The sequence below is a fragment of the Fundulus heteroclitus genome, chromosome 20 (assembly GCF_011125445.2).
Source record: "Fundulus heteroclitus isolate FHET01 chromosome 20, MU-UCD_Fhet_4.1, whole genome shotgun sequence".
Classification (NCBI taxonomy): domain Eukaryota; kingdom Metazoa; phylum Chordata; class Actinopteri; order Cyprinodontiformes; family Fundulidae; genus Fundulus; species Fundulus heteroclitus.
Window position 1 is genome coordinate 5,443,437 of NC_046380.1, and position 22,635 is coordinate 5,466,071.

Genomic DNA, 22,635 nt, shown 5'->3' on the forward strand with positions numbered 1-22,635 from the left:
ATACATTGAAACAACAGCAAACAATACAAAATTAGAGAGTAGTAGGAGAATGTAGCAGGGAAAGTGGGCTTCATCTGAAAATTTCTAATTTTCCTTGACCTTTCATGGGGTCAAGAGTAAGAAGTCTATTGTGAGAAAATGGCTTCGGACTGTTGTGCTGAGAGCATTTAACTCCGACGTTATCACGTAACGAAAATGCACATGGATGATGCAGGTCAAACGCAAAGGATTGTGGGATTCCTGATCCTTAGCGCCAGTAAGGGACATCTTGAGGTTCCTATCTTAAATTAGCTGCGAAAAAAGCATAAAGGTTACTTTTCCTACCTCCTTCCTTAATGACTACACTATTTGGACGGCACTTATCATGGCAACTGCTGACCTACGTCCAGTGTTGCCAACTTAGCGACTTTTCAGAGCCTTCCACACTGCAAAAACTGATCTAAACATAAGTAAAATGTTCTTAAAGTTAGTGTATTTGACCTTGATTTGAGCAGGTAAATAAGATTATTTGCCAATGGAATGAGTATTTTGACCCCTAAAATAAGATAATTAGACATCCTGCACTTGAAATAAGATGATGGAGATGAGTTGTTCCTATTTTAAGTGCAAAAATCTTATTCCATTGGCAAATCATCTTATTTATCTGCTCTAATCAAGGAAAAATACACTGATTTCAAGAAAATGTCCCTTACTTTTAGTTTCCTTTTTGCAGTGCACAAGAAGGTTCACTGCAAAAAGGGAACTAAAAGTAAGTAAAGTTTTCTTGAAATTAGTAGATTTTTCCTTGATTTGAGCAGCTAAATAAGACTATTTGCCAATGGAATGAGTATTTTAACCCTAATATAAGATAATTAGAAAGCCTGCACTTGAAATAAGATGACGGGTATGAATAGTTCTTATTTTAAGTGCAAACATCTTATTCCACTGGCAAATAGTCCTATTTACCTGCTTAAATCAAAGGAAAAATACACCCATTTAAAGAGAATTTTACATACTTTACATAATTTTACATGCCTTCGAGTGGCCCTGCAGACTCCATCCCATGTGAATTGCCAGACCACAAAGTTAGGGAACTCTTACTGCTTAAAGAAAAATACATGATTAATACAAAAACGGATTATATATTTCCATAACACATTTTAATTGATGATATTTTTGGAAACAAACTGGCTGTTGTTGGGGTTTTTTTTCTCCACATTCCAGTCCAGCTGGTGGCGGTAAATACGCCAGTTGGTTGTTTTACCACAGAAGAAGAAGAAGAGCAGCAGGACGGTGACGAGGAAGAAGAGGAAGCCGTTGGCAGCTAGTTAGCTGTTTCTTCATACGCAGTGCAGCAGCTGTCAGAGTTTAATGCTGGAGGTTTCCACTTGCTGAGAATGAACCCTACCGATGTCAGGTTTGTCCCTAGTTTTTTTTTTTCTGACGTTCTCTGTGTTACATTTACGCGATTTTTACGGACGGGTTCGTTCGGTAAACTGTTTATGAAGCTACGTTAGCTTGTTGTTAGCTCCCCTTCAATGCTGTTGTTTCCTTTTTTGTTTTTTTTTTACTCCGAGTTTTAAAGGCCCCTGTTTATGGTTCATAACCCCGATTCGGTTAACGAATTAAAGGTGAACACTTTATTTGGCTCCCGGTGGGTTTCGGGTCGCGTTTCGGAAGCTGGAACATTTTATTTTGATAGTTAGCGCTAATGCTAACACCCCAGAGCTTCTTTCTCAGGGTAATCTCGTCCAGCAATAAAAGGCTCCATAAATTCAGCTAATCGGAAAATGAAAACCTGGACTCTGATATTAGTTTATCTAACACGCTGTGGCGCAGTTTATTCACACTGGCTACGTTTTTTTTAGATGGTTCCTCCGCTCAGGTAAACGAGGACTGCTGTAAATACTGTTAGCTTCTCCAAAGCGATTAAAGAGGAGGATAAAGAAAGTGTAACTTTTAACTTCCCTTCAGGTTCTCACCACAGCTGGCTGGCTGGTGAGCTCAGGATCAAACCACCAGGCTGTGTTTAATGTTAGCTGGTCATGTGGCAGTCAGGGAAGAGCCAGCAGCTGCTTCTGCCAGAAATAAATCCGCCTTTGTCCTCCTGCCAGCCGCGTCATGTTTCCCTGTTACAGACAGACTGAAACTGACAACCCAACAGCCAACACTGTGCGTTTTAAATCAGTTTATCCGTATCAGCTCAAGGTTTTGATTTATTTATCTTTTTTTTTTCTTTACAAAATCAGTTCAATTAAATCTGCAGGAAACCCTGCAGGGTTGCATCGGGTCATTGACTTGAGCCACAGTTGCTGTTATCGTGTTGTTGACTTTGCAGCAATCCCTCGTGCACAGCATGCATGTGGCGACAGTAGAGAGGAAAACTCCAGCAGAACCAGAACCTGGCTCGGTGTATAAACGACCGTCAACCACAGCTGACTGGGGGGGTTTGAGAAGACTGAGCCAAGAAGCACTGAGTCAGGAGTACTTTCTACGTCAGAGATTTTTCCACATCTGAGTGTGGACCTCCTGAGTCTGGTCTGTTTTTAAAAGGCAGCAGCAGAGGCGAGTTTCAGCATCACCGCTGGCAGAATCTTTGCCGTTTGTAGATTTCCATAAAAGTTTGTGAAGAATTTAGTTCAGATTTGTTAGTTTTGTGGTGTTAGTTTTAAAGTTGCCAGTTTTATTTCAAACATGAGGGCAAAAATCTACAACTCAAACTTTTTGAGTTGTGGTAAAAGCTTTTTTTCCACCTGGTTACTTTGTAGGAATATAGAATTAAAATTTGTGATTATCTTTTTAAAAATATTTATTGCAATAATGCTAAAATATATGTATAACTGTTTTTTTTTTTTTTTGGCTAAAGGTTCCCTCTCTACTGTCTTAACCTTAACAAATGCTGCTGCTGTATAAAAGCAGTTTTCTCCCACCACGTTACAGGGGGGGGCGCCTCACCAAGAAGATCACGAAATGTAGTAAATTATTATACATCTGTAAGTGTTTACTGTTAATTTTGTTAGAATTAGCCTTTCTAAACAGCGCCAGATCGCATCCTGAGCTGTTTCTGTCGCTCCCACAAGGCGGACATGAGTCCTCAGACGTGTAAGACAGAGTTTAATTTTATGAGCGCGTAAAACATAAACAGCTCGGCTGGAAGAAGTCTTCACATCCAACAGTTTATTATGTGACACGGAGCTTCATACGCTGACGACTCCAAGGCAGTCGCGACTCGGCAGCACCTGCGGCGTCTCAGCCTCTCTGTGCCGCACTGACAGACGGGCATTGTGGGAAATGTAGGAACTGCAGCAGCCTTTAGTGTTTCAAGGCTGCCGCTCAGTGCAGAGCGTCTACTAGCGTCGCAGCGGAGTCGGTTCTGATGAGGTCATTAAAACAATAAATGCTTAAATTTTTGTATTTTGGGGGGGGGGCAGTGCAGATTAATGAACAATCAGACTGTAAATGAGCCAGATTATAGCATAGTTGCTATTTTTAATTTGGAGCCCCGAGGCAGGAAGACCAAGGAAGACGATATCAGGCAAATAATCACATTAACATTCAGAAAAATTACATTTGAACAATAGAAATCTGTGAAAGCGCCAACATGACTGAGCTTTTAATGACTGAGTAGTTGAATCTGTATCGCTTCGGGACGCAGGGGACGAATGTGGTGTTTTCCTGTTGTTACTACAGAAAAAGGACATTCGTTTATTTCACATTTTGCACAGATTACTTCAATATACCAAGAACGTTTGCCTGATAGAAAAATTAGGTCGATCACGTCTGTTTGAACTCAATCTATTATGAGCATTAAAGCTGCTTTGTTCTTGGAAAACACGTTTTTGTAGCTAGATGCATAAAAAGAGACAAAAAGATGGCTGCTCATAAAAAGCTGCATTCTGGGATATTAATGGAAAGTTAAGTGGAAGGAAAAACTTCCTCTCCCCAATGCAAAATGTCTATTAGAAAGCCTGTTGTTAAAAGTGTCGTTACATTGATGCATAGTTGTAATAATTAGTTATATTTTAAAAGGCAGACAGAGCATTTAGTGATCTGATTAAAACGGTAGAAAATTACAGTTTTTTTAGTTTAGTTTTTCTTTTTAAATTCACAAACATTAGTTAGGCTAGGATTATTACACTAATTACATGACTTTTAAACTACTGGGTCAATACTGCTAGTCAGAAATATATCAACATTTATTGTACAAACTGAGTGTTAAATACTCATTTAGAATCATGTACTTTATTTTGATATTTTTCTTTTTTACACGAGGCTTCTGTATATGTGCACAAAGTGTTTCAGACATTAAAAAAAGAGGAAGAGAGAACTGAAAGCAGAAGTTTAGGAGCCCTCTTTTGTCTGTATAAATCTAATTAATAATAAAACGTTTGTCATCAAGAAGGCTGTAGATATTATTAGTCACAGCCGCCTTGTTGTTCGGCTTTAAAGCCGATTTTCCTCACAATCATTTTTACAATTTGGCTGGACAGTTGCATTTAAAACTTGAGGACAGCTACTGAAAGTGCAGTTTGGTTTGAAAGGCAGCGGCGGCACATTTAATGTTTTAAATACATTTAATAACCCATAATTTTATGTGTGAAGTCTTAAAAGTAATGGCACCCTCCCACAAAAAGGCGTTAGAGTTAAAACCGTCGCCGTAGTTTCATTGACAGCACGAGGGTCAAATGGGGTCGTTCAAGCTCGCCGAGGAGGTGGAGGGCTGTTTATACACGGAATATTTAAATATCCAGATATTATTCTCTGGTTAATTCACATTAAGAGGCCCGATCGTCCCTCTGGTTACAGGCTAGAAATAGACGGGGAATCCTGCGTTCTCATTGGTTGGTTTTTAACACAGAGCAATCGACACCGTGAAGGTTTTATGGCTGTGAATGAAACAAGTATCCAGTTGGTCTGTGCATAAAAATCGATACAAAGATTAATATCAATGTTTTATAAAACGATTTAATATCTATATTCTGGCTTTCAATATCGATATACCTCCCAACCCCTAGGGGGCGTTAGTACACCCATTACTATTTACAGCGAGGAAGTGAGACGAATTTGCGGAACGACCGACATGATTTTAGAAGCTCCTTTGTCCCTAAAATCAGACGTTTGGCACATTTTTGGTTTCTGTGATACGTTAAATGCATTGAACCAAACGCACTTTATTCTCCTGTTAATATATCAGTGTTCAATAAATTGAACATAAATATAATATTTGGCTGGTTTTGTTGAGTGAATGACTTTGAGCATTAATTTGAAAGTAACAAATATCGATACTGGAGTCAAATCAACTCATCCTGAGCTACGTATCGAGGATCGTATCGAATCGGCTCCTCCTAGATGATCCCCAGCCCTAAAATCCAGAAACATCAAGATTAACGCCTTTGTTTGTTTAGGGGATAGTTTTAGTCCGCTGGTCGAGGAAGGCCAATTCTGAGTTCTTGGGTTGAAGCAAGCTAATCTTCTTCTGTTGTTTCGATCTTAATGTGCGTGTATATGCTCCTCACATTCGCATTTATCAAACTCACCTAAAAAAACCCCACAGAAGAACAACCTCCGTCTTCACTAAACAACAAAAACTAGTAAACGAAGCAGGATTATGTGCGTTTGTTTGTCTTACTAGTGCCCAGGTTGAACTTGCACCAACTTCTAATTACGGTTGAAACGTACTAAATATAATTTTGAGCTCTTTTATTTATTTTTTTTTAGATCAGAAAGGTCGTATCGGGAGCTCCAGCAGCTTTGGGTCCCGTCGTATTTCCACACTCTGGTCAGTTTGCCACATTCAGAATAACTTGATCCTGACGAGCGTTTACGTGCACGCTGATCGGATAATTAATCTGTATAAACCAGTGAAGCTGGGCAATTAATCGCATCTGCAATATAATCTCAATTTTAAAAAGCATAATTTCTGAATCGCAGAGGTCTGCAGCTTTTTGGCTACGTAACAATTAGTGAATCAGACGCGTCCTTTAGAAGTGGGTTTGTCTCCACCTGGAGTGAAGAGAGCTGCAGCAGTGAGATAATCTAATTTTATTACTTGTTTTAGAGTTTATATAATCATACTTTTTGGCCATAAACTTTCAAGAAGCTTATCATAGCATTAAGTACTGGTCAAACTGTTTAATACAGAGACTTGTTTGCTGGTTGCACTTTGTGTTCAACAAGGATTGATATCCAACTCAATTAAAAGCTTTTCTCTTGAATAATTCAATTCAGGTAAATTTTATTTATATAGCACCGATTCACATCATCTCAAGCCTCTTTCCAAAGTCAGCTTCCATCAGATCCTCCAGATTGGATCAGAAAGTTTCCTCTCTAAGGAAACCCAGCAGGTTGCATCAAGTCTCTCCAAGCAGCATTCACTCCTCCTGAAAGAGCGTAGAGCCACAGTGGACAGTCGTCTGCATTGTTGATGGCTTTGCAGCAATCCCTCATACTGAGCATGCATGAAGCGACAGTGGAGAGGAAAACTCCCCTTTAACAGGGAGGAGAACCTCCAGCAGAACCAGAACCAGGCTCAGTGTGAACGCTCATCTGCCTCGACCCACTGGGGCTTAGAGAAGACAGAGCAGAGACACAGAAAGCACAGAATCTCACATTGACCCAGGAGTACTTTCTATGTTAGAGAAGACAGAGCAGAGACACAGAAAGCTCAGAAGCTCACATTGACCCAGGAGTACTTTCTATGTTAGAGAAGACAGAGCAGAGACACAGAAAGCTCAGAAGCTCACGTTGACCCAGGAGTACTTTCTATGTTAGAGAAGACAGAGCAGAGACACAGAAAGCTCAGAAGCTCACATTGACCCAGGAGTACTTTCTATGGTAGAGAAGACAGAGCAGAGACACAGAAAGCACAGAAGCTCACGTTGACCCAGGAGTACTTTCTATGGTAGAGAAGACAGAGCAGAGACACAGAAAGCACAGAAGCTCACGTTGACCCAGGAGTACTTTCTATGTTAGAGAAGACAGAGCAGAGACACAGAAAGCTCAGAAGCTCACATTGACCCAGGAGTACTTTCTATGGTAGAGAAGACAGAGCAGAGACACAGAAAGCACAGAAGCTCACGTTGACCCAGGAGTACTTTCTATGGTAGAGAAGACAGAGCAGAGACACAGAAAGCACAGAAGCTCACGTTGACCCAGGAGTACTTTCTATGTTAGAGAAGACAGAGCAGAGACACAGAAAGCTCAGAAGCTCACATTGACCCAGGAGTACTTTCTATGGTAGAGAAGACAGAGCAGAGACACAGAAAGCACAGAAGCTCACGTTGACCCAGGAGTACTTTCTATGGTAGAGAAGACAGAGCAGAGACACAGAAAGCACAGAAGCTCACAGTCATCCAGGAATCAATAATGATAATAATAATATTGTGATTAATAAAAACGGTTAAATTTCTTTTTAAATAGTCCTTGTTTACAAACTTTGTCTAGAGGACATTTTTGTTGCTTGTGGTTAATGCAGAGAAAAGTCAAAATTAAATCGCAATTATTGTTGAAATAAATTGCAATTTTTATTTTTGGCTAAATCGTACAGCCCTAAAAAAAACACTCCTCTCAGTCGGATTACAATTTAATTTCGATTGACTTGTTTACGTGACAAGTTTTTATTCCGATTACTTTATTCCATGTAAGTTTAGTTAATGGTACCGATTACATCATCTGTCTTAAACCGGCCGCTTCAGTACAACTTCCTGTTTATGTTTTAAACCCCAGGCGCTGTTTTTTTTTTTTTCCTGCCCGTCAAACTGGATCACATAAGGGCTGAACATTTATCTGGTTTTTATTTTATTGATTTTATATCAACAAATGTTTTTCTTTTTTTTCGGATAATTAAGGATGGTGTGAAACTAAAGTTGTCGCGTCGTTTACGTCAGTCTGCATCTTTGTTTGTTTTCTGATGAAGACGTTAAATATAATTCTGTAGCTTTGGTGCTTGTCTGGTCTGACCTAGAGTAGGACTGGACTATATAGGAAAAAAAGGTAATAGATAAAACATAAATCACACTAATTGTAATCGATAATTATTAATAAATTAAAAACCTATTTTAAGTGCAGCCCTGGTCATTTTATGCTGTTGCTTAGCGACTATTTTTAAATAAAGACACGCAAACACTGAATTCAAACTCAACCCTTTATTCAACAAACTTTTTACCAAAATCGCAAATTTAAAAAAAAAAAAAAAAAAAAAGAACACATGCTCTCTGAACTCTTTGATGGGGGCGGAGCTTGTTTCCTGGATCTGCATTGTGATTGGTTGGGAGGATGTAATGACTGTAATATTAACCTACATGATAGAATGCATAAGGAAGGAAAACTTTTATTCTATTGAACTTTTTATTGAACCTTTTTTTTTTTCTATCATTGGTATACGTCTATAGATTAATATGTATTTTTATTGAATTATCGTGCAGCCCTAACCTAGAGTCCATTTCTCTCCCCCCTCCCCCCCCACAGGGATGAGCTGATGACTTCTGGCAGCTTTCACCTCTTCCTGCATCATCCCAGTTCTGTCGGATAGAACCGCCTCTGCTTCGTACCGCGTTCCCTCCTCCACGGACCCCGGTGAACCCACCAGCCACCCAGAGACCCCCGGCGGAGCCTCCGCCCCCCCCCCCCCAAACCCCACCGGCCACCATGTATTGCCTGCAGTGGCTGCTGCCCGTGCTGCTCATCCCCAAGCCGCTGAACCCGGCTCTCTGGTTCAACCACTCCATGTTCATGGGCTTCTACCTGCTCAGCTTCCTGCTGGAGAGGAAGCCCTGCACCATCTGTGCCTTGGTCTTCCTCGCTGCCCTCTTCCTCATCTGCTACAGCTGCTGGGGCAACTGCTTCCTCTACCACTGCCAGGACGCCGCGCTGCCGGACGCCGCCCACGACCCGGCCATCGTCGGGACCTAAGGGGAGACGCCCGGCGGAGGAGGAGGAAGAGGAAGAGGAGGCGTAACAAGGGATTGGTTGGGATTTGCTGTAGAATGACACTGCCACGCCATGAGGAAGAGGAGGAGGAGGAAGAGGACGGAGTGCTCAGCCAAAGACTGCAGGAGGCCTGGAACCTCCTGGAGACGACGACCCGAGCAGATGAGCAACCAAAACTCCAGTCAAAGGGAATTGTCGCTGTTTTTGGTCTCGGCGACGTTTGAATTAAAAGTAGATGCTTCGCAGTAGAAACTGGGTTTCGGTGTTTTTTTTTTTTTTTTTTTTTTTTGATTATTTTTAGGATGGGAAAAACGTTTTGTTCCTCAGGACGGGCCAAACTGTCTGGAGGCGACGCTCCTCCAAACGGACTCCGGACAATCACCCCGTCGACTGGTTCTCCTCCTCGTCAGATAAAATGCTGAGCTTCCTTCTGTCCCCTCGGTGTTTTAGCCTCTCTTTTGTGATACAAACTCTACCCCCCCCTGTTCTTTTTAAACCGTTACTTTTCCTCATGCATGGTTTGCTGGTTTTCAAAGCATTTGATTCCCAGATTTTAATGAATTTGAACAAAATGCTGAAACCTTCCAGAGGGTACCGGAACCCGGCTGAAATGTGCGGCGTGTGCGTTTTTTTTTGTTTGTTTGTATTGTTTTCCTGCTCATGCTGAAGTATGAAACTGGCGATTTTTTTTTTTTTTTTTGTGTTCTGAATCAACTGTAAGCAATACAGGAAGCTGGCTTCGGACCTTCAACCCGCGGCGGCGGCGCCTGGACATCCTCGCCGTTTCCTCGCGTCTCGCCGCTCCAAGTGTTAACGTTTAGCCGTCGGACTGGCTTGTTCTGTGTTCCTGCTGGGAGTGTGAGGGATGTGTGCCGCCTGTTGCAGCGCTGAAAGGGCCTACTGCAGCACGGTCACCTTGGTTTTAATTTAAATAAAGTCTTCTGTGTTTGGATCATTGAAACAAACTGCTGGTGTTTATGTAGCCGTGGTTTCCCACACACATTACATCCCATTAAATCAGAGACCATCATCATCCACAGTGTGCAGATATGAGCCCTACTATAACCCAGATACTCCAAAAGAAACCTAAAAATGCACATTATAGAGTGCCGATGCCCGTTATTTAACTTAATGGCATCCTTTTTTTTATAACTTTTTAATGACTTTTTTGTCTACATTCTTTACCTTTTTAATATATCTCTAAAGTTATTATACACAGCCCACCAGATATATATATATATTTTGTAATGACAGATGCTGCAGATGTTTTACCAAATTAAACAACCACAAAGTAAAAACCACAGAAACAAAATAAGACAATAACAAGTAAGAAATTTGTTTTAATCAAAGCGTGAAAATACTTTTTCAAACCACTATCCCCGGTTCAGCCAGTAGGGGGCAGCACTGCCGGTTTTTGTCAGCGGGGATGGAGCAGCTTTTCAGGAAATTCTGATTTTCTTTAATCCAAAATTCATGATTAGTACTTTTATTTACAATTTGGTACCTTCTAAAAATCTATCGGTGGTCTAAATTATCAAGAATTTTCCCCCCACATCAGCCGGTATATTTGCTAAATTTAAAGGTGCTATAAGTAATACTGACACCTGCTGGATCAAATCTGTACAACAGCTTGCCAATCACAACAATCTAATGCGCCGTTTTTAAACTCTGCGTTGCTGTTGTAAATTTATACTTTATCAAGACATGTTTATGATGTTTTATTCTGTTTTATTTCGGGTCCATTTCTCTTACTGGCTTCAATGTTCGCAGGCTGCTGCTCTTTTACCAAAATAAAATACCAAACCTGCTCTCTGTTTTGGGAACCCTCTCATGTGATTGGCTCAGGAACCAGGAAGTAAACATGGGCTACACTCTGAACGTAGAAAAACGTGACTAAGACATACTTCCATCCCGGGTAAAAAATGACAATGATTTAGGTTGATTTTACAGTAAATATCTTACTTATTGCTCCTTTAACAAGCCTTAGTAAATGCTTCAATAATAAAATTACACACTGCAGCACACGGAGCAGTGAAACTCTTTAAATCTTGTTTGATACCTTTTGAAATATCTCAGCAGCAAGACTCAGTTTGGTAACATAAATCTGGATTTATTCAGTCCGCCGGGGCTTATTACACTCAAAAATATTCACTTTTACTCATTATGTAGCTTAATCGTAAACTAAAAAACATCAGGTATGATGCCATAAATCATTCCCCAACATTCAACTTTTTTTTATTTTCTTAAATGTCCCAGCCACTTAAAAGTGATTTTGAAGCTGCGTTTGTTTGTCCTGTCAGGTTAAATAAATGTTTCTCCAACAGAGCATCTCTTGAACAAAAACAAGCTTCTGTCGAAAAAAAAGGAACTCAAGTTCTGCAGGTTAATCATCACTTCCGCTGGTTTTGGTTAAAGTTTTATCGCAGTCAGACATGAGCCTGATTCTGATCCAGTCTCTGAGCGGTTCCTATAAAATGGTGATCTCAGTTTCTTTGTTCTGGTAAACCTCCTCCTGCATCTCCACCAGCATCTGCTGCATCCTATGGAAGGCCTCGTATCCCTTTTTACCTGGAGGACAACGAAAGAGCAGAGAGGCGTCACAAAGTGCAGACGTGGAAACGGCCCTAAACATCTGGATGAAGAGTACGGAGCTAAAACGGTGACATTAAAAAGAGATTTGGCATTGTAAAATCAATCATTGTAAAATTAGACGTTGAAAAGTCAAACATTGTCAGAAAGTAAAACTTATGAGGATATTCTCCTTTTATGCAGCAGCTTTTATTCAGTGAGAGATGTTTTCAGTATCACTACAAGCTAGCGCTGTTTTGCCGTTGGGGGCGGGGCTTTATTGAAGGCGCCTTCACGGGTCGTCCGTTTTTCCGTACTCATCATCATCTACCTGCTGTCACTGGTTTAGCTCCATGTCACTACAATCATTAGCTGTATAAGCTAATGGAGATAATATTAATGAAAATAATACCCTTGTGGTCAAGCAGCGGCACTTGACCAGAGCTTTCCATAAGTTGATGAGTACCGGAAAAAACGGAGGCCCATGAAGGGGCGTTAAATTTAGCCCCGCCCTCGACGGCAAAACAGCGCTAGCTTGTAGCGACATCGTAGCTGACAGTGACAATGAAAACGTCTCTCATTGAAAAAAACTGCTGCATAAAAGGAGAATATCATCATAAGTTTTTAACTTTCTAACAATGTTTGACTTTACAATGCCAAATCTCTTTTCAATGTTGCTGAAAGCTGTCACTGTTTTAGCTCCATACACCTACAAGTTGATGAAGAAACTTTGTGACATAACTTACACCTGCATTTAATTTATCTTCGGGATTAATAAAGTAATTTTGATCGAAATGAATGTTACCTTCCGTTTTTCCGGTACTCATCATCATCTATCTGCTGTTACTGATTTAGCTCCATGTCACTACAATCATTAGCTGTATAAGCTAATGGAGATAATAATGAAAATAATACCCTTTCTTGTGGTCGAGCAGCGGCACTTGACCAGAGCTTTCCATAAGTTTACCACAGGCAGATGACGAGTACTGGAAAAAAACGGAAGGTCCTTGAAGGGGCCTTCAATTTAGCCCCGCCCCCTACGGCAAAACAGCGCTAGCTTGTAGCGACACCGTAGCTGAATAACCTCCACAGTGATAATGAAAACATTTCTCATTGAAAAAAAAAATGCAGCATAAAAGGAGAATATCATCATAAGTTTTTAACTTTCTAACAATGTTTGACTTTTCAATGTCTAATTTCTCAATGCCAAATGTCTTTTCAATGTCGCTGCAAGCTGTCACTGTTTTAGCTCCATACATCTACAACAAGTCGATGAAGAAACTTTGTGACATGAGTTACACCTGCATTTAATTTATCTTTGGGATTAATAAAGTGTTTTTGAATGAAATTAATTGAATTGAAATGAAGATAATACAGATATTAATGAAAATAATGTCCTTTCTTGTAGTCGAGCTTTCCATAAATTTACCGCAGGTAGAGGATGAGTAGCGGAAAAACTGAGGGCCCTTGAAGGGGCCTTCAGTTTAGCCACGCCCCCAACGGCAAAACAGCGCTAGCTTGTAGCGACATCGTAGCTGTATGAACTCCACAGTGACAATGAAAACATCTCTCATTGAAAAACAAATGCAGCATAAAAGGAGAATATCATCATAAGTTTTTAACTTTCTAACAATGTTTGACTTTTTAATGTCTAATTTCTCAAAGCCAAATCTCTTTTCAATGTCGCTGCAAGTTGTCACTGTTTTAGCTCCATACATCTACAACAAGTCGATGAAGAAACTTTGTGACATGAGTTACACCTGCATTTCATTTATCTTTGGGATTGATAAAGTGTTTTTGAATGAAATTAATTGAATTGAAATGAAGATAATACTGATATTAATAAAAATAATGCCCTTTCTTGTGGTCGAGCATTCCATAAATTCACCGCAGGTAGAGGATGAGTAGCAGAAAAACGGAGGGCCCTTGAAGGGGCCTTCAGTTTAGCCCCGCCCCCAATGGCAAAACAGTGCCAGCTTGCAGGTACACTGAAAACATTTCTCACTGAATAAAAGCTGCTGCATAAAATGAGAATATCGTGTTTTTACTTTCTGACAATGTTTGACTTTACAATGCCAAATCTCTTTTCAATTTCGCTGCAAGTTGTCACTGTTTTAGCTCCATACATCTACAACAAGTCGATGAAGAAACTTTGTGAGATGAGTTACACCTGCATTTCATTTATCTTCGGGATTGATAAAGTGTTTTTGAATTAAATTAATTGAATTGAAATGAAGATAATACAGATAATAATGAAAATAATGCCCTTTCTTGTGGTCGAGCTTTCCATAAATTTACCGCAGGTAGATGATGAGTAGCGGAAAAATGGAGGGCCCTTGAAGGGGCCTTCAGTTTAGCCCTGTCCCCAACGACAAAACAGCGCCAGCTTGCAGGTACACTGAAAACATTTCTCACTGAATAAAAGCTGCTGCATAAAATGAGAATATCATCATGTTTTTACTTTCTAACAATGTTTGACTTTACAATGCAAAATCTCTTATCAATTTCGCTGCAAGTTGTCACTGTTTTAGCTCCATACATCTACAACAAGTCGGTAAAGAAACTTTGTGACATGAGTTACACCTGCATTTCATTTATCTTCGGGATTGATAAAGTGTTTTTGAATGAAATTAATTGAATTGAAATGAAGATAATACAGATATTAATGAAAATAATGCCCTTTCTTGTGGTCAAGCTTTCCATAAATTTACCGCAGGTAGATGATGAGTAGCAAAAAAACTGAGGGCCCTTGAAGGGGCCTACAGTTTAGCCACGCCCCCAACGGCAAAACAGCGCTAGCTTGTAGCGACATCGTAGCTGTATGAACTCCACAGTGACAATGAAAACATCTCTCACTGAATAAAAGCTGCTGCATAAAATGAGAATATCATCATGTTTTTACTTTCTAACAATGTTTGACTTTACAATGCCAAATCTCTTATCAATTTCGCTGCAAGTTGTCACTGTTTTAGCTCCATACATCTACAACAAGTCGGTAAAGAAACTTTGTGACATGAGTTACACCTGCATTTCATTTATCTTCGGGATTGATAAAGTGTTTTTGATTGAAATTAATTGAATTGAAATTAAGCTAACACAGATATTAATGAAAATAATTCCCTTTCTTGTGGTCGAGCTTTCCATAAATTTACCGCAGGTAGAGGATGAGTAGCAGAAAAACTGAGGGCCCTTTAAGGGGCCTTCAGTTTAGCCCCGCCCCCAACGGCAAAACAACGCCAGCTTGCAGGTACACTGAAAACATTTCTCACTGAATAAAAGCTGCTGCATAAAATGAGAATATCATCATGTTTTTACTTTCTAACAATGTTTGTCTAATTTTACAATGTTTGATTTTACAATTCCAAATCTCTTTTCAATGTCGCTGCAAGCTGTCACTGCTTTAGCGCCATAGATGAGGAGACACAGGTTTTTACCGAACGACAAGATGGTTTCTTTGGCGGCGCTGCGAACGTCTTCATCCATCGATCTCCACAGGTCTGCGATGTGGTCCGCGCTCTCAGTCGCCTAGCAAACACAGAGAGGGTCAGCGGTGAGCGGCACGTGAGAACCAGCGGAACCAGCGGACTCTTTACCGGGTCTGCTCACCCTGAGGGCCTTCAGGGCCAGACAGGAGCCCTGCTGGATCAGAACATCAGAGCTTTTCAGACTCTCCGTGTAGAAAACCACCGCCTGGAGCAAAAAGAGCACACAGTGAGGAAGGAAAATCTAAAAAAAGTTAATGTTTGAGGTGAAACTTAAAAACGTCTGAGGTAAAAGTGGAAATAGAAGTCAAAGATAAAAACTTGGAGAATAAATGTAAGCCAAGAAAAGCTAAAAAATTTTTTTTAACATAGATTAAGGAATATGAAAAGGTGTTTTTTGGGGGAAAAAAATTAAATCATCTCATGTTGAAATAATAGTTTAAGACTAAGGTAAAAATCCAATTAAAGTTTAAACATTTTATGAATATATGTCACTTATTTAGTAAATACTTTTTAAAATGTAAACAGAGTTGATGGGAAATGTTTTGAAATAAGTACTTCATACATTTTCATATTTAGAACATAATTTCTGAATTTCATGCAAACCTTTTCTAGGTAAAAATTTTAAACTTTTAAACATTTAAAAAAAAAAATCAACTCTGGTCCATCGGTTTTATCAAACACCATTTAAGAAAAATTCAACCAATTAAATATTTTTTTAAAAACAGTGACAAGATCTTAGAACGGACATTTTAAATATTAGAAAATATTAAATATTTAGGAAATTTCAAGATTTTAAGAGTTTTAAGACTATTAAAACAGTTAAAGTGAAGCAAGTAAATACATGAAAACATAAAAACAAAATGAAATAAAAGATATGTAAAATATATATATATATATATATATATATATATATATATATATATATATATATACACATTTTTATATAACATATATAACATTTTTCAGACAAAATTTCTGTTTTTGATATTTTAAGAATAATGCAAAAAAATAAAGAGTAAAGTTGGGATTTTTTGAATCAAGCTGAATGGGGACAAGATACATCGCTGAGCTTCAATAAAAACCCGCATCAACAAGTTGCCTAAATCTGTAAACAGGAAATAATAGAAAGTCGTTGTTCCAGTGCGGTACTTCAGAGCGGTTCTGTTCGGCTCACCTTGCTCCTGAAGGCCTTGCAGCCTGCAGCTCTGCTGATGCAGCCGGTTGCAGCTTTGCAGACTTTATGGTTGGAGTCCACCAGCAGGGCGGCGACAGTCTGCAGGGTGCTTTGCAGGGGCAGGAGCTCTGATATGCTCCGCCCCCTCAGTTTATTTAACGACCTCCTCCGTTTGGGGCTCGTCAGCGCCGACAGGATGTACTCTAAAACCAGAAAAGCGGCAATAACAACACAAATTCTCTGGTCAGCAAGTTCGATGCACAGTTAAGAGGATTTCCCTCACGGCTAAACCAGAAATGTTGAGTTTTTATTGTGGACGTTCAGAAACGAAAGCTGTACCTTCTTTGGACAGGCGGGAGATGTGCTCTCCCAGGTCCTGGAAGCTCCAGCGCCTCAGGTAGACTGAGAGCTGGAAGAGGGTGACCCTGTCTGGGCTGCAGACAGAGCGGCAGCAGGGCAGCAGCCTGCAGGGCGACTGCAGCTGCTGCAGGAGTCGAGCAAAAACTGGAGACAGGAAGAGTTCAAAGAGATCAACACCGACTCAGCCTCACCACACAGGTTTCACTCCCCAGCGGGGGGGCAAACGTTACGCCATGGGGGCCAGCAATGTCGTGTAGGAAGTACTCAGGGGCCACCAAATTAAAAGCTTTTTTTTTCTCCATTCTTATCGACTCAACAATAAACTAAACACACAAAATACTTTGATGAAACAAGCAAATTAGTCAGATTTCTGTAGAAAAGGAATCTGTAAATTAATTTAGCGTTGAAACATAACGATATCCTAAAGCTTTTGGGTTCACTGCAAAAAACAGAACTAAATTAGTAAAATGTTCTTAAAGGTAATGTATTTGTCCTTGATTTGAGCCAGTAAATAAGATTATCTGCCAATGGAGTAATTTAACCCTAAAGTAAGATAATTAGATATACTCACTGCAAAAATAGAACTAAAAATAAGAAAAATCTTCTTGAAATTAGAGTATTTTTCATTGATTTGAGCATGTAAATAAGATGATCTGCCAATGGAATAAGATTTTTGCACTTAAAATAGGGACAATTTATCTCCATAATCTTATTTCAAGTGCTGTATATCTAATTATCTTATTGTAGGGGTAAAAATACTCATTCCATTGGCAGATAAACCTATTTACCTGCTCAAATCAAGGGCAAATACATTCATTTCAAGAAAATTCTACGTATTTTTAGTTCTCTTTTTGCAGTGCTGCACTTGAAATAAGTTGATGGAGATGAGTTGTTCCTATTTTACGTGCAAAAATCTTGTTTCATTGGCAGTTTATCTTATTTATCAACTCAAATAAAGTACTAATACACTAATTTCAAGAAAATTCTAACTTATTTTGGTTCTGTTTTTGCAGTGTTGATCATCTTTTTCTATTTTTTTCTTATTTTGTGTCTTTTCAGCCGACTTAAATAAATGGGTGCACCCACGTCTGCCTTTTGGTTGAAAGGTTTGTGGTCTTATTTAATTAAAGCAAAAATATGGCGATAAAATATTTTTATAAAATTTTGCACTTTACATTTTCCCTTTTAAGAAGATTTTAATTTATGTCTTTTTTTGAAAGGCCTCGTGTCTTTCAACCACACTGCAAAAACGGATAAAAAATACGTAAAATGTTCTTAAAGTTAGTGTATTTATCCTTGATTTGAGGAGGTAAATGATATTATCTGCCAATGGAGTGAGTATTTTGACCCCTAAAATAAGATAATTAGACATCCTGCACTTGAAGATGATGCCGATGAATTGTTCCTATTTTAAGTGCAAAAATCTTATTCCATTGGCAGATCATCTTATTTACCTGCTCAAATCAAAGAAAAATACACAAATTTTAAATTTCTTTTGCTTATTTTTAATTCAATTTTTGCAGTGCATCTGCACTGCAAAAGCACAACTAAAAATAAGTCAGATTTTCTTGAAATTAGTGCATTTGTCCTTGATTTGAGCAGGTAAATTAGATGATCTGCCAATGGAATGAGTAATTTGACCCCTAAAATAAGATAATTAGATATACTGCCCTCTAAATAAGATGATGGAGATGAATTGTTCCTATTTTATAAGTGTAAAAATCTCATTCCATTGACAAATCATCTTATTTATGTGCTCAAATCAAGGACAAATATAATAATTTCAAGAAAATTTGACATATCTTTAGTTTTGTTTTTGCAGAGTGAGCCGGCAAAACCACACTGCAAAAAGAGAAGTAAAAATAAGTAATATTTTCTTGAAATTAATGTATTTGCCCTTGATTTGAGCAGGTAAATAAGATTATTTGCCAATGGAATGAGCATTTTTACCCCTAAAATAAGATAATTAGAAATACTACACTTGAAATAAGGTGACGGAGATGAATTGTTCCTATTTTAAGTGCAAAAATCTTATTCCATTGGCAAATAGTCCTATTTATCTGCTCAAATCAAGGAAAAATGTTTCTTATTTTTAGGTCTATTTTTGCAGTGCAACTGTAGGCCATTCTTCAACTGTGATTGAGGGCCCCAAATGGGCCCCCGGTCCTGTCCACAGTTTGTGCCCCCCTGCTGTGACGTGACGGCACGCACCTTTCTCTGACTGTCCGGGCAGCTTGGCTTTCACCTTGTGAGTGAAACGGTTCTTCAGCGACCTGGAGAGGCTTCCCACGCTGCAGCAGAACGGAGACCCGCTGTCCTTCACGCACTCCTCCCAGAACAGCAGGAGGCTCCTGGACCTCTGGGCTTTGGGCAGCACTGCAGGTGGAGGCGAGGAGAAAGGAAACAGTGAGTGAGCCTGAGCAGACCCGGGTGGAGACCGCGTGTCGTTTCCCCGCTGACCGTCTCGCGGGGTGAGCTCGTCGCTCCTCTCCAGCAGCAGACCGCTGACTCTGTCCAGAACCTCCGTCTGGTTGGACATCTCTTGCAGCAGCTCCCTTCGAGAAGGACCGAAGTCGCTGGTTTTTATCGTCTGGAGGAAACAGGGGACGGACAGGAAACAGAGACGGTTCTGTTGCATCTCAGACTTAAAGGGGACCGGAGTCCTGCTGCAGAGCAAAGATCCTCCTGTTCAACATGCATGAAGACCCTGAAGGGTGGCCCTAATGACCATTTATTACTGCCGTAGCTGCTGCTGCAACAGAGGAAATTAAGGCTGCCATGTTTGTTTTTGCACAAACACGCCAGTTTTCAGGTTATTTTAGTGAAATTTGTGTTTTTTTGTCTGTGTTTTGGATCAAAGGGTGGTGACAGATTTGTCCGTACTGGGAAGCTTCCTCTCATCATTTTATCCAAGCCGGACTGAAAACCTCCCCCCAGAATCGCAACATCCCCCGTCTTGGTCCAGGATAGGGGTGGGTATTGCCAAAGAAGTCACGATTCGATTCAAATCACGATTCACATGCCACGATCCGATTCTATCACGATGCATCACGATACTTGAATTATTGCGATGTATTGCGATGCATTCTGATATTTTCACTGAACACTGTTAGAAAAAAATACAGCCATTACCAGTGACTGACTGGCTGTGTATGATCTGGATAGTGTCTTCAATTGATACTTAACTGAAAGAAACTGAATTTATTAATAGCTGTATTTATTGAAATGACTTTTGGAGGTATTGCCATGAAAACAAAGATTGCTATTACTGGAGTGCACACACTGACAAAAAGTGCTTAGGATTTATAAAAGTTAAAATAACATAATAAGGATAATCAGTGCCGTTTACATGGTTAGTGGTCCTTTAAACCAGTGAAGATGTATTCCACTTGTTTTTGGCTGATGTTCGCCAACCACTAATGCAATTTTATTTATGCATCGATACTTGGCGTCAAGAATCGATGCAGTAGATCGCAAAAATTAGAATCGCGATGCATCGTCATGACGATTATTTTGCACACCCCTAGTCCAGGATATGAGATTTCCAAAGCCATCAACAATGCAGACGACATAGAAAGTACTCCTGGGTCAATGTGAGCTTCTGTGCTTTCTGTGTCTCTGCTCTGTCTTCTCTAAGCCCCAGTGGGTGGAGGCAGATGAGCGTTCACACTGAGCCTGGTTCTGGTTCTGCTGGAGGTTCTCCTCCCTGTTAAAGGGGAGTTTTCCTCTCCACTGTCGCTTCATGCATGCTCAGTATGAGGGATTGCTGCAAAGCCATCAACAATGCAGACGACTGTCCACTGTGGCTCTACGCTCTTTCAGGAGGAGTGAATGCTGCTTGGAGAGACTTGATGCAACCTGCTGGGTTTCCTTAGAGAGGAAACTTTCTCACCAACCTGGAGGATCTGATGGAGTCTGACTTTGGAAAGAACCTTGAGATGACGTGTTTCATGAATTGGCGCTATATAAATAAAATTGTTAGAGGTTTCTAACATGTAAGGACACGAGTGTTCCTCCATGTTGTCTAGTAGCTGATCCAAAAACACGTTTGTTATTGACGTATATAACTCTGATCATATCTTGTCTGGATGCACCTTCATAACTTTCCCGTGAGAAATAAGCTCACATGCTTGCAGATTTACTGTGTTTCCACATCCAAGTACACAGAGCACTGCAAAAACGGATAAAATGTTCTTAAAATTTGTGTTTTTGTCCTTGATTTGAGCAGGTAAATAAAATGATCTGCCAATGGAACGAGTATTTTTACCCCTAAAATAAGATAATTAGACATCCTGTACTTGAAATAAGATGATGGAGATGAATTGTTCCTATGTTAAGTGCAAAAATCTTATTCCATTGGCAGATTTTCTTATTTACCTGCTCAAATAAAGGACAGATACACTAATTTTAAGAGAATATTACTTATTTTTAGTTCCGATTTTGCAGTGAGGAGTTGAGTTAGACAGGAACTGGATCGTAGCAGTGGCTGCACTCCTCTGAAGATTATTCCCACTTCCTATGTTAACCCAGAATTTAATAAAAATTGTAGTGTGCCCTTTTCCTCTCGCTCTGTTTCCTGACCGCATTGGGGGGACAGAGACATTCAAACGCTCATGCCTTTCAAATAAACTTACAAACACAAAGTTGCATCTTTTGTTCTCATGAGTGGCATGCTCACTTAATTGATAATTATTAATATCCCCTAGAATTTCCAGCCGGGACTTGAGCTTTAATCTGACGACGAGCTCGGTCCAGATCCCGTACCTGCAGCAGGATGCAGCAGATGTCCAGGTGCGTCTCCAGGGCCTGGTCCAGACCCCAGTTCCCAGAGGTCAGTGGGGCGATGATCCGCTCCTCCTCTGAAGCTGATTGGCTGTCTTTGGACAGGCGGCCCGGCGTGTTCTGCTGGAGCGAGCTGATGCTGAGAGAGAGAGAGAGAGAGAGAGAGAGGAGGACCTGTTGTTTTCAGAACCAGTCGCTGGTGATCAGAGGTCCGGCCGTCTGAGGACTCACCCGCTGTCCTTTAGCCTCACGCTGCCCAAACAGGAAGTGCTGTCATCTGCGGTGAAGATGTTTGACAGGAAGTCAAAGCTGCCCAAGACTTCCTCGACGGCCAGAGTTTCCTCCGACGACGAGGAGCTTCTGAGCAGAGAGAGGTCGTTCTGGAGGAGCAACGGGGGAAACGTCAGGCCCGGTTCTGGCTCAGCTGCTTCACAGACTCTCACGGTTACCTTCAGGATGGTTCCCAGGTGCTGGATCTGGTGCTCCAAAGCTCTCAGCTCCTTGTCAGCGCTCCTTTCGCCGTGACAGGACTTCTCCAGCTCGGCCATCAGGGCTCCCAGCCGGATGGCCTGAGCCCGGCGCTGGGCGGCGCCCACCTCGGGTCTCCCTGAGGCCGGTGCTGCTGCCGGGGGCGGAGTGGGCGGCGCCGGTGGGAGGGTCTCACAGGCCGCGGGTATTACAGGGGACTCCTGAAACAAGTGTTCGAAACGAAGCCCTATCAGAGGAGGAGCCATGAAAGAAGTGGGAAAAATCCAAAGGTAACGCAGCGCCGCCCACCTGCCGCAGAGCTGCACTTCCTGTCTCAGGTTCTGGTTCTGACGGGCTCTTCCTGAGGATGTCAGGGGTGCTGCATCTGCAGAAAACATCAGCAGCGTATTTAACATTTTAAGCCGATTTAATGCATATTCTGCATGCTGATAACATTTTGCATGTTTTCGCCGGCCCTGATGTCCAAATGGCTGGTTATTGTTACAAGTAGAAAGTACTCCTGGGTCAATGTGAGCTTCTGAGCTTTCTGTGTCTCTGCTCTGTCTTCTCTAACATAGAAAGTACTCCTGGGTCAATGTGAGCTTCTGTGCTTTCTGTGTCTCTGCTCTGTCTTCTCTACCATAGAAAGTACTCCTGGGTCAATGTGAGCTTCTGTGCTTTCTGTGTCTCTGCTCTGTCTTCTCTAAGCCCCAGTGGGTGGAGGCAGATGAGCGTTCACACTGAGCCTGGTTCTGGTTCTGCTGGAGGTTCTCCTCCCTGTTAAAGGGGAGTTTTCCTCTCCACTGTCGCTTCATGCATGCTCAGTATGAGGGATTGCTGCAAAGCCATCAACAATGCAGACGACTGTCCACTGTGGCTCTACGCCACACG

General features: G+C 40.8%; 2 protein-coding genes across 6 annotated transcripts in view; one reads left to right on the top strand and one right to left on the bottom strand.

The window, feature by feature from the left end:
* Nucleotides 1-1,240: 1,240 nt before the first annotated feature.
* Nucleotides 1,241-9,872, top strand: LOC105939591 (bladder cancer associated protein). Of its 2 annotated transcripts, XM_036152137.1 has the most exons (3): nt 1,241-1,396; nt 5,698-5,758; nt 8,446-9,872. In XM_036152137.1, the coding sequence occupies exon 3, from the start codon at nt 8,626-8,628 to the stop codon at nt 8,887-8,889; it is 264 nt and encodes an 87-aa protein (XP_036008030.1). In that variant the 5' UTR covers nt 1,241-1,396; nt 5,698-5,758; nt 8,446-8,625; the 3' UTR covers nt 8,890-9,872. The 2 variants fall into 2 exon arrangements, with proteins under 2 accessions (XP_036008030.1, XP_036008029.1); XM_036152136.1 differs by lacking the exon at nt 5,698-5,758.
* A 1,124-nt stretch (nt 9,873-10,996) lies between these two features.
* The window catches only part of ripor3 (RIPOR family member 3), a 67,772-nt gene continuing 56,133 nt past the window's right edge, over nt 10,997-22,635 (bottom strand). For 3 of the 4 annotated variants that reach the window (XM_036152029.1, XM_036152030.1, XM_036152028.1), the window contains 11 exons: nt 22,054-22,129; nt 21,726-21,965; nt 21,508-21,656; nt 21,259-21,415; nt 18,955-19,084; nt 18,706-18,870; nt 16,474-16,638; nt 16,135-16,337; nt 15,082-15,165; nt 14,910-15,000; nt 10,997-11,475 (listed from right to left, as the gene is read on the bottom strand). In XM_036152029.1, the coding sequence (XP_036007922.1) occupies nt 11,375-11,475; nt 14,910-15,000; nt 15,082-15,165; nt 16,135-16,337; nt 16,474-16,638; nt 18,706-18,870; nt 18,955-19,084; nt 21,259-21,415; nt 21,508-21,656; nt 21,726-21,965; nt 22,054-22,129 (1,561 nt within the window). In that variant the 3' untranslated portion in view covers nt 10,997-11,374. Of the gene's footprint in view, nt 11,476-14,909; nt 15,001-15,068; nt 15,166-16,134; nt 16,338-16,473; nt 16,639-18,705; nt 18,871-18,954; nt 19,085-21,258; nt 21,416-21,507; nt 21,657-21,725; nt 21,966-22,053; nt 22,130-22,635 lie in introns of those variants that run through there. The other variant, XM_036152031.1, reaches the window with a different exon arrangement.